Below are 15,356 nucleotides of genomic sequence, written 5' to 3'. Positions count from 1 at the left end.
CCATAGTCATTCTCTGACCTCTACACTCATGACATCCGATATTTCACTACTAATGCTGCGCAGTTTATAGGTTACATGGCCAGTCTCACAATTTTTTTTTTTATTTAACTACCACACGATATATTTACTTGATAACTTATGTGACTTGAAATGCTGTCTATGTTATTTTATAACTTCTTCAAAAGAAGTGAGTTTGAAATATCGTTCCACTTTGCATGTTCAAGATGTGTGTCGCTAAGCAGCATCCACACGTCATACAATAATCTGAAATATATTCAATTGTATGAGTTTGGTGACATTAAAAACACTCTGAACACGATAACATCATGTGTTTATTTTATTTTAATTATTTTAATATAAACTAATTGTGCTAACTTCTGTAAGGTCAGTACTTTATTTTGTAAAATAAAACTATACTTAATATGAATAATTTAAATGATGAATGTCGTGTACTCAAGTTTTAATGATATTATATATTCTATTTTACAGACCATAGGAGCTTAATTAATATAGACTCTTTTGAGGAAAGGTGAACTCAGATTTTCATCAGTACTCATTGAATTTCCTGCAAACACAACTTCGATTATTGCCTTCCCCTCTTCCAAAACAAATATCGAAAACGATTTCTCCTTTAAGAGTTTTGATTTGCATATTTTATTCCTACTGGAGCACTTTATTTCCCTTCTTTTGGACAGCGACCTGATTCCCCCAATTTTCTGGCACGACCATTGCGTAATTCTCTTTATAGAAAAACAGCGATTAAATTTATCAATGTATTGACAGATAAGTTGCTGTATTTTGTTCATCACTCATTCACTCTAAACCCAAAACTTATAGTGTGAATACGCTGATGAAATTTAGTACAGATATCGGTGTCACGGACGTAGAATTATTTACCGAACTATGAAATTTGGTTTAAAGTCTAGCTAAGGGATTCATTGAAGTTTCATACAGGATAGTGCTCAGAAAACTTGCAGTTTTTTATTTCAGTAACGTAAATTTAATGTAGCGTAGTTAAAAATTTTCAGTGCTAAGAAATGAGCAAAATGCGATGGGGCTGAATGTTTTCCAATTTAAAATTCCTACTTATTTATCAGTTTTCGACTTTTTCTAATACTCTGAAACTCTCTTTATTCAGACATTTTTTACGTGCACGAGGAGACTTGCAGAAACACGATATATTATTTCTTTTCGTTCACTCGGTGAAATGAATAAAGGTAAATGAAACATTTATATTTTATAAAAATTTTATTTTTAAAATAAAAAAATATTTTTATAATAACGCAACGATATTTTTATAATTAATAATAATATTTACTTTCAGATTGACTTTTTTTCTCCACCGTTTCTTTTATCTTTTGCATAATTATTTTTTACATACAGTAAAATCTTACTAGTGCTCATAACATTCCAAGCGACCAGACAGTTCCAAGATTTTTGCCATGCTCCACATGTTTTTTTTGTACGTTTTTTTGATCGGAAATCGTGGACTGGCAAAGGACCATGCAGAAACAGTTTTATGAACCATTGGGATGATTGTTATTTGTTTAAACATCTCACAGAAAGCACAAAAGGCTATAATACTCCCAATATGGTACTCATCGAGGATGTGAAACTGTAACAAACTCAATAATGCAAGAATCAATAGGGGAATAGTCACCACACATCGTAATATGAGTAATGTTCAAGCTATTTTTGTGGTCAAAGGAAAGGGCGAGACCTTTAATTTCAAAAACTGAATTATTTCTTGAGTTTAATTATCTGGAGAGACAACAATATCTTATGCTGTTAAATACGACTTCATTATGTTCAAGGAATTTTATTCTGGGAACCACGAAGGCAATCGTTTCAGTGGAGAAGTTCTGTAAAATAAAGATACCCAAATGGATCGCAGGAGTTATATTAAGCAAAAGGAAAAATTACAGGCCAGTTACAGACTATCGCGAGACACCCATCCATACTATCATTAAAGCATATATTTGACAAAACTACTGATGATGTACGACAGGCGAAAGTTGAGCAAGAAAATCACTAACAAAGAGTACTAAAAATGTGAACAGGAAATTTGACTTTCTAAGTTGGTTCTCTTACTTGATCGAAGTGGAATAATCATAGAAACTAAGCTAAAGAAATAAGAAAAAGATTTGTGGAATAGAGAGTTATACATCCTCTTATATTAAGTTAGAGTTCTATGGTGGGTAAGAACATAAAATCTGTGGTCATGGTTATGGATGCGATATAGAATCATCTTGATATGTATACTGCTGTGTATGTGCGTGTTAAGCTCCAAGGAAACTAAGGCTATGAGGGCTACTATATTGTGCCCTGTAATTTGCATGTATTCTGCTACTGAATTGCCTGTGGTCGATTTGTACTGAATATTTAGTTTTGAATATAAATTTTCATAAAATTTTCTTTATCTTTTCGTCACATTTGTGTTATAATACCATCAAAATTAACGTATGTTACTGAATTGTGAATAAATTTGCTTATTTTTCTGAACTTGAAAATTTTTACATATAATTATGTTCCATAATCCGAAATTTTCACTAACTCGGGCTATTCTTCCCTCTAATAATATGAATTAGTGAGGTTTTACTGTGTATTCTACATAATTTTTTTCCCTCACATGGAACTTCTCTTTATTCACTCAAGATGGCGCCAGCTGTGCTCACAGTGACGTTACTACTTCACTGCAATGTAATTGCCAAAAGTAACACCGCGGCAAACACAACATCAATAAAAATAAACGAAAATTAAAAGCAGGGAAGTTCAATTCTTCCAGTGCATGAGAAAAATGCAATTAATATTTTATTTTATTATTATTATTTTTTTACCAAGTACACAGGGTGGTTGTTATGTCTCGTGTTATGGTTGGTCGAAGAGCTCTCTAACTATCTTACAGGTGTTCAGGACTGCGACTTTCTGGAGTTCCTTGTAGTGTTCTCTGGGAGACCTATTGCTACTAGGCAATGTAGGGTCCTTGGCACGATATCGGTGGTTGACACAATGATCGGGATAGTCGTTACTTGTTGCATATGCCACATTTCTTTGATCTTCAGTCTTAGGTTCGTGTACTTCCTGATTTTCTCCTAATGGGTTTCCTGGAGATTGCCAGTGTTGGGCACCGTTATGTCAATCAGGGAACACATTCCTTCTTGTCCACAAGGGTTATGTCTGGTCTGTTGTGTGGGACAATCTTGTCAGTTATTATGGCGCGGTTCCAGTACAGCTTGGGGGTTGGGGTCTCTAGTACTGCTTGGAGTTCGTACTTGTAATACGGTACACTTTCTTTGATCAACTGGTATTTCCTTGCTAGCTTCTGCTGTATTATTCTGGCTATCTGGTTGTGTCTACGAGTGTACTCAGTCTGGATGATCGCCCTGCATCCCGCGGTGATATACTGGATTGTTTTTGAGGCCAGATGGCATCGTCGACATGTGTCATCTGACATTCCGTGAGCCATGCATTGGAAGCCATTTTATCTATGTTATCATGATGGAGGTCACTGTAGTGTCTGCTATGGAGTGTCTTCTTTGTCCATCTTTCTAGCTTCGTTTGTGCCATTTTTGCGGGGGGGACTCCTCGCTTAGGTTGAGGAGGGTATGCTGCTTGTCTATCTTTATTATTATTATTATTTATTTTTGTCCGTACGTAATAACTCGTTCTCAATAGATGGAGTTTCATGAAATTTTATATTTGGCTCGTTTACCCTACCAAAATTTTAATTAAAATTAAACTATTAGAAATCTGGAAATTGTTATTTATTTTTTTCATACATATCACATAGCTATACATAAACCGTATATTGTAGCTGGAGCATTGGATATTCTGGTTGTTGCCATGTGCTGGTTTGGAGGATGAATGGGTATTGTGGTAGATGCGCAGAAACGAAATTTTCTCGGTTTGTACCATAAACTGTTTGCTTTTGCTGTTTTTTTTTTGTTTTTTTTTTATAAATCGTGAATTATTACTATTTGATGAAATGTAACGCACTGTGTACGTTAATTAGCTGGTTCATTTTCTTTTTACTGGCACACCAAAGTAACTATTATACTAATTTACAATTAATGAACAAACTACTATTTGTTGATTATATGCTTACAAGCCTGTCGACCAATACATTTTGCAATATCTGATCTGTTTCTAAATACACATATTTATTTTTCAACATTTGCACCACCAAAATTACCTGGAAGGCTAGTGGCTTAATTATCTCTGACGAAATTCTGATACTGAAGTATTGAGTAACCATTACTCGAAGATGTCCTAGAGGCAGAATTTTATTAACAATTCGAAATAGAAAAAGACAGAAGAAATGAAAGCTACCTAAACACAGATCGAGATATATAGTTTACTTCAAATATTTAAGTTACAAACATTCTGCCCAATGCGTAAAAGATATTGTACTGCTTAGGGGAGAGTTCAAGGTACAAATATAAAAAATATATATTAATGAATACAAAATAAACAGTGGAAGAAGTTCTAGTTGATCCTCCATAAAGATCAAATACGAACTACATTAACGAAAATATTTGCTCTCACAAATACCTTGAATTAAATGTTGATAGAAGATCAAATACAATTTTCTTAATACGAAAGATCTTTAGTGGAACCGAAGCCAATCTAGAAGAAATAACATCGTAATTTCTGGAAGGGCAGATATTAAAAATTTAGTTTGTAGAAAGATAAATTTCACGAATTTAGATTTCTACAAACTTTGTAATATTGAAGTCCAAGACATTTTCAGTGATTTCATATGGGAGCTGACTTTTTTTTTTATCCCACTGCCTTGGGCTATGATAGTATTTACTTTAGTAAACTGTTTTGAATTACTTTCAGCTTTCCGAGGAGTTTGAAGTAATTCCTGTATGAAATACCCTTTACCTTTTAATAATCCTCACAAATAATAATCTGCGACTTTAAATCTGGGGATCTTAGGGGACACATATTTTTAAAAATAATACGATAACCGAAAAAGTCTCTTAGTATTTCAATCGTTTCAATGAATGCGGACAAATTGTTCTCGTCTTACTGAAACCAAACTTAATCATTGTCTAGTAAATAAACTGGAGTTTTAAATCCATGAATACGACCTTTTTTTCCCTGGATTTAAAAAGAAAAGTCGTATTCCTTTTAAATCCAGGAATACGAATTTTCCTTCAACTGTGTTCTCGAAGAAGAGATTAACATCGTCAAGTTTTTCTTCGCTTAGCAATAAAGGGCGTCCAGTTCTTTTGTCACGAACGATACCTGTTTCTCAAAAACGCGTTACTGATCGTGAAACTGTTGATTTACTTGGTACTGGTGAATCGGGATATTTTTCTGGAACAGTGCAACCTTACACTGTTTTGCATGCGGAGGTGTACAGTATTTTAAGTATTTAAGTGTAGTTATTGCAGACCCCATTAGCCGCTTTTATACTTCTTATGGTGAGGCTTGCGCCATAACCGGTCACGTGCGTGTAGTGTTTTGTGAGTAAATTTGTGCTCTGTTCTGTTGTTATGTTGTGTGACGGGCGCCTGGCATTTCACAAAAAGTCCCATCCTGGTATCAGATCAGCAAACAGAGGAAGCTCCTCAAGGACATTCCTGTCTTCTTTGAGGAAAGAGTCCAAATATCATGGACCAATTTCCACCCCATCAAACTCCATTAATAGGGAAATATTCACATTAACAAATACAATGTACTACCGTATGTACAATTAATAGCAAGTCCAAGTTGGCTTCAACAGTTCACCAAACAATACAGGTCCAAAAGGAGAATCCACTGGACTAGCATTTCCAAGAATCAAAAAGAAGAATCTTCAGAGGCGTACAGTTTGCCAGTAATGAAGGTTTCTGAGAATTGTGTAGAGAAATCAGCTCTTTCATTTTTGGTTTCGCGAATTTTGAATAATCCTGAAGTCGTGAAATACTTCTTTCTGGGTAGTTTTGTAAATGAGAAAATAATTTGTCTTTTATAAGCATTGACGTCCTGTATCAGGTTTATCTGAAAACTAACTGAAAACCTCGATGAAAGATTTTACAAAATGAACTTGGAGGAAATTAACAGCGTATAAAATTGATAGTTTAACTCCAGGAGCTCACATCTGGTGAGTATGGGCTTGGCACACCGAGGTTCCTGAGCTGGTTATCATCATTCTTCTCTTTCTTGGTGATTCCTTCTTCTCTCTCTGGAAAAGACTCTAGTTCGAATCCCATCAATCACGCAAGGAATTTTTATGGACCTTTTTAACAACGTAGTTGAGTTAATCGGTGATGTACTTCTTGTTTATTGCTGATTTTTTAGCGTAACTTAAATTTCATTAATTCCGGTAGGTGAACTCTGATACTATTTAATAAATAAATATTATAATTTATTACACGGTTTAATATTTTGGAATATTATGGACAGATTTATTTTAAAGCATTGTCTTGCATTACTTTATAAACGAAAGTATCAATATACGACCCGCTTTCTCCTATAACTATTTTTTATGAATGGTTTTTAAAATGTTTCTTTATAGGGAAGCGACACCAAAATCACAAAAATTCTTGAGAATCCAAGGTTACAGAAGTCTCCCAAACCAGAATTCTTGTAAATGAACTAAAAGTGAATTAATTGAAATCATGAGAAAATGTTTATCATGTTCTTTGGAAAGGAACTGTTTTGTTGACATCTTATCTGCTCTATTCGGTCTTGGATCGTGGATAGCAATGACAGGTCTATGGGTAGAGCTTCCGGTGCTGATCCAACGACTTCCTGAAGGATGGGCTCTAGCTTCATACATGGTTTTATTTCTTCAGGCTGCTAATATTGGACCAGTTATTTATGGAATATGTAATAAATTTTGGCCAAGGGTTATGACGGAAGAATACGCCACTCATGGACAGATGGCTGTGGGATGTGTTTCTTGTTTATTGCTGATTTTTCTATGGTCTTCAACTGGAACTATTGGAGAAAAAGAATACAGCATTTGGCTTTATCTCTGCTCCTTTGGACTTTCAATTGTTGATTGCACTTCTTCAGTCGTATTTCTACCATTTATGGCCAGATTCAAATCGATGTATCTTACCCCATATCTGGCAGGCGAAGGCATGAGTGGATTCTTGCCTAGCCTTGTGGCAATGGCACAAGGAGTGGAAAATGCGTTATGTCGAAACGAATCTATCAAAGATGCTAACGTAACGAGATATGAACTAGTACCTCATATTCCAGAGGCTAGGTTTTCTCCAGAAATTTTCTTTACATTTCTTTTAATCATGGTAATGATTAGTTGGATAGCATTTATCATGATGGTGTATTTTCCAGCTGCTAGAAAAGAACAGGTAAGTGACTACTATTAGTATGGCTAAAGAAATAATGTTACACTTTTCTTTAACCAAAAAGTAAAGCCAGTCTATGTACAAAACTAACACCCCACGTCAGTACACTCCAATGGTTATATCTACTCCGTTGTTAAACATGTCTACATGTATGTAATTAGCTGTTTGCCCTCAGTACTCTTATATACAGTCGGATCTAATCATGTCGGCTCCACTTTCCAATTGCACTTTAATGAATAAAGTCTTTGGCGAGATTTTTGTGATGTGACGAAGAGGTTAAACACTTTCAGATTCACAGAAGAATGTTTGCACAATATGGAGAAAGCGTACTAGTCAAAGAAAGGTGGACGAATATGGGGAAAGATTTAGATTTTAAAAGGTTTTAAGGTTTTAAACGTTTAGATTTTTTAAAAGTGGCAGAACAAGTGTGGTTGACTACTATCATTCAGGCATGCCGACAAGTTCAACAACGATAAATAATGCTGACAAAGTTAATAATCTGATTCAAGAAAAGAGACGTATTGCTGTTTCTGCTGTTTCTGGAAGCTTAGGCATCATCTATGCGTTTGAGTATTCGACGATACATGCCACCCTCAAATCACAAAGTCTGCGCAATCAGAAGGTCTGCTCAAATTTCAAAGTCCCTTGATGATGACGAAAATTTTTGAATATATAATTTTTTCATGATTTAATAAAAAAATAAATTCACTTTACTTTTTAATTTATCCTCGTATATTCATACCAGCGCAACATTTATAAGCAATAAAATGATTCAAAAATACTAACGACAATGGCCGGTACTATCTTGTGAATTCCTCTGACCCTATGTGGCCTCCCCTTGATTATAAACTCAAAATTTCACCAGACATTTCTTCCCACTACATAAATTTATATATTAGAAGAAACAACTGTTTTTAGTGAAACACTTCTATATTTAAGGATGGTACCTCAAAATTCTCACCAATTACCGTTTTCAACAAGGGATCTGAAGTCACTCACTTGTATCCATTGTTCGAAAGACTCTTCCGGTAATATTTTCTGTTAAAATGTTTCTTCTGAAATCTATGCACTTCAAGATAGTGATTCGAACTGATCCATAATGCTCATTGATCATCATCGACAAGAGTAACTGAAATAAATTCATAGTGCGAGATACGGGTTTACGCATTCGAGGAAGGAAATGTTAAGTGACCATTCGACAGAAAGTCTCTCAAAATTTTCTATCTTCTGCAACTACTTTGCAGAGGTGTGTTGCTATCAATCCTGGAAGAAACTTTATAATCATCCGGTAGGTAAAGCCTCCAACTCTTTCTCTCACTTACTTGATCTGTTTTTAATCCCGGTATTTCTATCATCAGTGGAAGGGTCTTGCAGTTTATCGATAGCGAGTTCAATGTCTTGCATGGGAGAACATACAGCTTATCACATTTCTCAATACTGGTTCAATATATGTTTGCCATTCCTTCTGGAAGTATTGATCAAACTCTTCTATTGTTCACTGAGGCTTGTGACTTGATTTTTACTCTGCTGGCATCTGTTAATTTGCATACCTAGCATCAAGATTAAGATTCCTTCTCTTCTCATCATTCCTTGAGAAGGAATCTTAATCCGCGTTACAACCCATTTGCTTCCTGCTTGCGTGTCTATTCTACCAACGGCATGTGAAAACATGTGTACAAATGCGTATTTATACATAATATCTTAAATTCATAATTTTTAATAGCCAGAAATAAAACTTACTTTATTAGTCTATCAAGGCAGCCTCCAACCTTTTCGGGTACGAAGACTGAGTGTTCTCCATCACTCATAATTGTATTACTGTGTTCCTCTTGTTTTAATACCCAGTTTTCACATTTAGTTTTTTAAATTGTAATATTCTTCGTATGAAAATAAAGCAATTTTATTGTCAATTTGTGTGGTTATTAGAGTGATGTTATATGCAAACAATAAAATTAAAATTTTTATCTCTAGAATTACAAATGAAAGAGAAGTCAGTAAAAATTTAAAAATTAACAATTTTATACATAGACACAATCAAAGTGATAATTATCAAAAAGAATCAATCACATGACACTATCAGACTAATGCATATGACGAATTTATAACTGAAATTTGCATTAAATCAATAATCTTTTAGATTCATTTTTCTCAAGTGGAACATACACAGACGTTCAGTGATGTAATAGTTCTAAGCGAATACAAAAAATCAACTGAAGAGCCTCACGTACCCTGTGGTACTGGAAGCACACAAGAAGCCAAACAAAAGAATACTGCAGTTGCAGAATCAAAATGGTGTACATGGAAGGCATCTGAAAATGACACAAACTTGTTATCATCGTTTAAAGGTGAAAATGATAAAAATAATGACAGGGACAAGAATGCCAGAAGCGTTTCAAAGATGGAGTACTTCTATCTGTTGTTCCTTCAAGGATGGGCATGTATAACTACTTTTGGGGTCTTTCCAGCGATTCAGGTAAGATAAACTTTTTATTTGTTGATTTTATTTATACTTCTATTTTATACACCTTATTGGTTGCATATGTAAATAGAAACGTGTATGTGTCTTAAGCGTATGCTGGATGAAAACCCACATTTGCTGGAGAAACACCATGTTCCCTTCGCCGGAGGCAGACTGATTCAACACATTGTGAAAAAAAAAAAAAGTCTATAAAAATTCTCTCAAGTCATTGACGAGATTAGAACCCAGGTTTCCACTCGCTGTGGGGAAGATGGCGATTAAATCTTCTGTGCTACCTGCGAGACCAAATAGGAAATGTAGCAATGATGAACGCGATATATACACTACTACACTGGTGTGCAAAATTTAAGGACCAGTCAGATTTTCACCTGTAGCTTCTTATAGGAGTGGCCTGGATATGGGACAAGCATACCAAAGGAACCTCGTGAGGTACAGAAATGATGAAGGAAACAACACCGACACAACAACAGAAACAAAACGGTACAGAGGGACTTTATTCAAAAATGGGAACATAGCACTGGCTGCCATGATACAGATGCATCACTGCCAAAGATGGAACAAAGGGAAGAGGTGGTCCTTAGTAGGAGATATGGCCACCCCTAATGTCGATGCAGGCTTTGCACCGCCTGTCCATACTTAGAACAATGTTGTTGATAAGTTCTTGCGGTAACATCGTACATTCCTCTGTCAGCGCCGTCTTCAGCTGGTGAACATTTTCTGGTGGGTGTGGACATGCCGCTAGGCGTCTCCCCAGAGCATCCTATATGTGTTAGCATTAGTCGGGGCATGCGATGCAATAAAACAAGCTTATGCAGCATCAGCCAAAAAAAAAAAAAAACCCTCCGATTTCACCCGTCTGTTCGTTCCAAATACCTGTCCAGCTCAGCCTTAAATTTATTTAGGCTATGAATTTCCACAACAAAGGATGGAAGTCTGTTCCACAAATCAACTACCCGATGGCTAAAGGCAAACTTCCGTACATCTATCCTACAACTGTCTTTCCTCAATTTGAATTTATCCCCTCTCAGGGGATTTTTTTGAGGAAGAGGAAGAATCCCATCAGCATTGAGCATGCTCAAACCATTAAAGGCTTTATACACCTCAATCAGATCACCTCGCAGGTGCCTAGTCTCCAAACACTGTAATCTGCAAAACTTAAGCTTTTCTTCGTAAGAGTAACCTTTGTTCCATTCACTAATCTTGTTGCCCTTCTCTGTACTCGTTCCAGCAGCTCTAAATCCTTCTTAAAATGAGGCCTCCAGACCTGTATGCAGTTCTCACGGTGTGGCCTGACCATAAATTTTTTTGTTTATACTCCGGCACGACAACCATGTCAGTAGAGTTTACAATAAATCGTCAATACAAATATTTATCGTATTTAGTAGTCACGGGCTTGAATCCCGGTCCACTAAAGGAACGCGTGCTATGCACTCTCGCTCCTGACCACTCGGTTACGTCAAGCCTCGCCTTATACAAGGGGATAATCATCTTCTTATCCCTGCTAGAAAACTTCCTGTATATCATTGACAAGACATCATGAGCTACTCTTGTAGACCGTCTGCACACGCCTCCCCAGACGAGAATACCTCGACCGCCATATCGATCCCTTTCAGTGATGTTTGCGGGGTGATACCGTGTGCCAACCTCTCGCCAGATTAGCTGACGTCCAGAATCGTTACTGAGACTGAATCTACTCTCATCAGTAAAGAGTACCTTAAGTAAATATTTTGTGGTTGTAACCTTTAGAAATAGTTGGTCCTTAAGTTTTGCATACCAGTGTATGTATAACACGACTAGTGTTATCAGTGCAGGTGTTGCATGCTTCTAGTACATACAGTTTCAAATCGTTGTTAGAACTGTCTGAATTGGTATTCAGAGATGTTCTTCGTTCACCATAATCATCAGATGTGAGTTACTTTGATCTCTTTCCCAAAATTAAAGGTCTCTCGTGGGTAGTATAGTTGATATAATCAGTATCCTTCCCACATAGGGTGGAAAATATTTGAGTTCGAATCTTGCCAATGACGTGAGGAATTTTTACCTGCCTATTGACAACATGGCTGAGTTAGTGAGTGAGTCTCAGCGAAGGTTGCAGGGTTTTTTCTCCCGGAAATTCTGGTTTTTCGTCAAGCAAACGGGCAAATCAACCACAGAATTTACGCAGTTCACAGACATAATATAATGACGCATTACAGTCTTAGTGACTTTTGCGCTTAACACACATTACATTAATCCCCCTTCCCCTCGGACAAAATTTGTGTGCGTGCCGCTGTCCATAATAAAAGAACACTTCTGGAACAGACGCTTTCGCCAATCACAGGTGGTTTTGTCCCCCAGTGGGAGATCTTTGCAGTCATACAGCTCTATGCAAAGAGAGTTTCTCCACGCAACCCTCTGTCTGTAGATGATTTGTCAACTTCTACGCTTATGGAAACTTACTGTATTTTCAAAAATTGTATAAAAGGAATGTAATTATCAAGGATGTGCGTATAAAGTTTTTAATCGTAATTATCAGCGTTGCCACTTTTTTTTCCCACCCATTCACAAACACTGTTTATATATAATCTTTTTATAATTGCTGAACGATTTATCGAGTTGGAGTTTATAAAACTATTTTTCCTTTTTTTTTTTTTTTTGTCAGCCTTACTCTTGCTTGCCATACGGTAACCAACTTTTTCATTTAGCCGTAACATTATCTGGAATGGCTTATCCCCTAGCTTGTTTGGTAGCCATGTTTCTGGAATGGAAGAGTATTCGTGGAATTTCATGTTTATGTTTATTGGCAACAATAGTATCGGCATATATAATGGCTGCAGCTGTGATGAGTCCAAAACCTCCTTTTGTTGGTTCAGAAGCAGGTGGTGTCCTTATGGTAAGTGATCTTTCTTTTACTCTTGCAAAAAGTTTACGCACTCAATAGATCCAGTAGTTTATTTCAGATTTTTCTTACCAACGTTGAATACTTGTGAGACCACAGAATTGAGAAATTGCTTCCAGAAAGAAATACTAATCACCCATAATAGTAATAAAGAACGGTTCTAGTGTCATTGAAAATAACAATTTAAGTTGGACGAAGGGCAGTTATTGTTGATGAATCAAAAGAGTGAGTCTCCTCATAACACACACTCCTATCATAATTCTATTATGATCTTCTCTGCCTTTTTTCGTTCCAAATATGGATTGTAAAGATCGATGAACTTCGTTAGATGAACATCTAAAAGTTTTCAGCAAATAGCCACTTGCATCTTAAAAAACAAGGAAAGGTATTCAAATAAATTTTCTTTTAATAAGTAATAATAAATAAATAAACAAACAAACTTAAATTCCATTTTCCAAGTTATTTTGTAAAAATTATTATAAATGATAATTGACCTACGAAGATTTTTAATTGTAAAAGATTTTTGCGCGTATTTACTTATTTATTTTATGGAAGATTTTAAAACAATTATGATTTAGCGATACTTGTTTTTTTCAGGTCACGTGTTGGGTTCTTTTTACTGGCATTTTATCCTACGTGAAAACCATGGTAACGGTCTTACTAGGTGAAATTGGCCACGACGCCCTCTTCTGGTGTGGGGTTGTAACTCAAGCAGGAGCTGCAGTTGGTGCTCTGTTAATATTTCTTCTGGTAAATGAGGCTCAAGTATTTCATGACGACGATCTCTGTATTTGGTAGACTTTTATTAGCACCTCCATGAATGTCTGGTAGTAGAACGGATCTATTTAAAGTTTATTCAATTCCAAGTCCGCCATTATCAGTAACTTCTTCATAATTATAATAATAAAAAAAAAAGGGTTTGAAAGAATATGATCAGTAATTGCTAATAGGAAAAACAACTTTTACACAGGTCACTACTTATTATTGCAAAATAAAGAATATATGAGATAAATCGCATCCATCCGTGTTAGTAAAACTTTAGAATTTACAAATAAAATGCTATAATAAAATTCTGAATCATTTAAAACAACAACAACAACAAAAAAAAGAAACTTCAAATTGTATTGGTCCGTTCGATATGAAGAATAGAAGAAATTCCATAATTCAATGAGGCTTTATTTGCAACGTTCAAAGAGGTTACCACCATGTGTCACTTAATGAAGATTAAGTGTAGCTTCTAGTTTATTCACAACAACGGCTATATACTGGCCTATAAAAAAAAAGTTCACTATGTACTGTTCACTGTGCCAATGGCTCGATCTAATGAAGGCAGAGTTTTTTTGGTTGATTCAGACCTTAAAAAAAATGACACTGTAAAAATGTGACTTTAAATTTAACCGCTTCTTATATTTTACCTTATGTTTTACTGGGGCTTCTTAGTCGACCAGGTCATGGGGAAGATAGGCGATCTTTTCGATTTTCAGAAAGGTGTTATTGTTGGAGAACATTAAGAAGAACCGCAAGTGAGAAAACAAAGGAATTCCCTGGTGTATCGAAAGCAATTATCTAAAAATGATACAATCGCTGGAAGACGAAAGGGATATGTAATACTTAAAGGGAGAAATGTGGCAGAAATTCAGTACTTGAAGAACGAGACCGTAGGAATTTAAAGCGAATTGTAAGTCAGATTAGAAGATCCAGTGTGCAGCAAATGACTGAAAAGTTCAATTTAGGCAAAGAAAATACCCATTTCCATCCGAACTGGGAGTTGAAGAATATGGGATTTGGCAGTCGTATGTTTATAGAAAGCAACCTCTTTCTGTAAAAAATCGAAGATTCCACTGGAGTGGTGCCGCTAACGCCTAGACTGGACTGGACTGTGTAATCGTGGAAAGATCATGTGGTGTGACGAGTCTCGATTTGCAATTTTTGGCACCAGCGACAGGGTGAAAGTGTGGTGTAAACCTCGTGAAGCTATGCACTCAGACCGTCTCGTATCCACCACTCAAGCGGCTGGAGGTAGTAACAGGGCATAGAGATCTGTTGGTGTAGCCTGAGTCCTCTCATATGATAGAAGGTCGTCTTACCTCCAATGAATATTTTTCTGGCGTATCGGACGAACTTCATCCCGCAATTCTTAATTTTTACCCGGATTGCGGTGGATTCTTTCAAGACGACAAAGCAAATATCCAATGTGCAAATATTGTATCAGAATAGTTCGAGGTATATTCTCAAGATTTCCAACATCTATTCTGGCTGCATAATTCTCCAGATCTGAATCCAAATGAGAATGTCTCGCGTAGCGCTCCGTATCAAGCTGGAACTGGTCAAACATTTTGTTAAAGCATTGAATCCTCGAGGGGACACGTCTTGAAGCATAATCTAAAAATTGTCTAATGCAAAAAAGTAAAACGTGGTATATTTATTGGTCCATAAATTAAGGAGTTTTTAGTTTCTCAAGAACTGGAAGACAAAATGGCCGATGTTGAGCAAAATGTCTGGCAGTCGTATTGCCATGTAGTGAACGACTTTCTTGCTGAACATAAGAGTGAAAAATGACAAATAACTAGTTAATTGATAATTACGAAATAATGGGATGCAGTATGTCAGTCAAGTTCCTTTTTTTTTGGTAGTTGTTGGCGCATCGGCTTCTGTGGCCATAATGCACCTCCCAAGGTTGTTGCAGTACTTT

The 15,356-nt window shown here is 36.1% G+C and overlaps 1 protein-coding gene across 1 annotated transcript; it reads left to right on the top strand.

Annotated features, from left to right (window-relative positions):
• The first annotated feature begins 6,611 nt into the window (after positions 1-6,611).
• Positions 6,612-13,462, top strand: LOC150079421 (solute carrier family 52, riboflavin transporter, member 3-B-like). The gene is made up of 4 exons (XM_090383063.1): positions 6,612-7,310; positions 9,445-9,780; positions 12,428-12,658; positions 13,262-13,462. Exons 1-4 carry the CDS (start codon positions 6,612-6,614, stop codon positions 13,460-13,462), a joined length of 1,467 nt encoding a protein of 488 aa, XP_090239189.1.
• The last annotated feature ends 1,894 nt before the right edge of the window (positions 13,463-15,356 follow it).

This window comes from Mastigoproctus giganteus, chromosome 10 (assembly GCF_048544385.1).
Source record: "Mastigoproctus giganteus isolate SK-2022 chromosome 10, ASM4854438v1, whole genome shotgun sequence".
Classification (NCBI taxonomy): domain Eukaryota; kingdom Metazoa; phylum Arthropoda; class Arachnida; order Uropygi; family Thelyphonidae; genus Mastigoproctus; species Mastigoproctus giganteus.
The sequence above is the reverse complement of the archived record's forward strand: the minus strand, read 5'-3'. Positions and strand labels throughout refer to the sequence as shown.

Bases quoted from the DNA above. Each gene is read 5' to 3' on its own strand.
- LOC150079421 (XM_090383063.1), top strand. From the start codon at position 6,612: ATGAGAAAATGTTTATCATGTTCTTTGGAAAGGAACTGTTTTGTTGAC. The intron at 9,781-12,427 runs GTAAGATAAACT...TTTTTTTGTCAG, and splicing joins GGGTCTTTCCAGCGATTCAG to CCTTACTCTTGCTTGCCATA. The intron at 12,659-13,261 runs GTAAGTGATCTT...TGTTTTTTTCAG, and splicing joins AAGCAGGTGGTGTCCTTATG to GTCACGTGTTGGGTTCTTTT.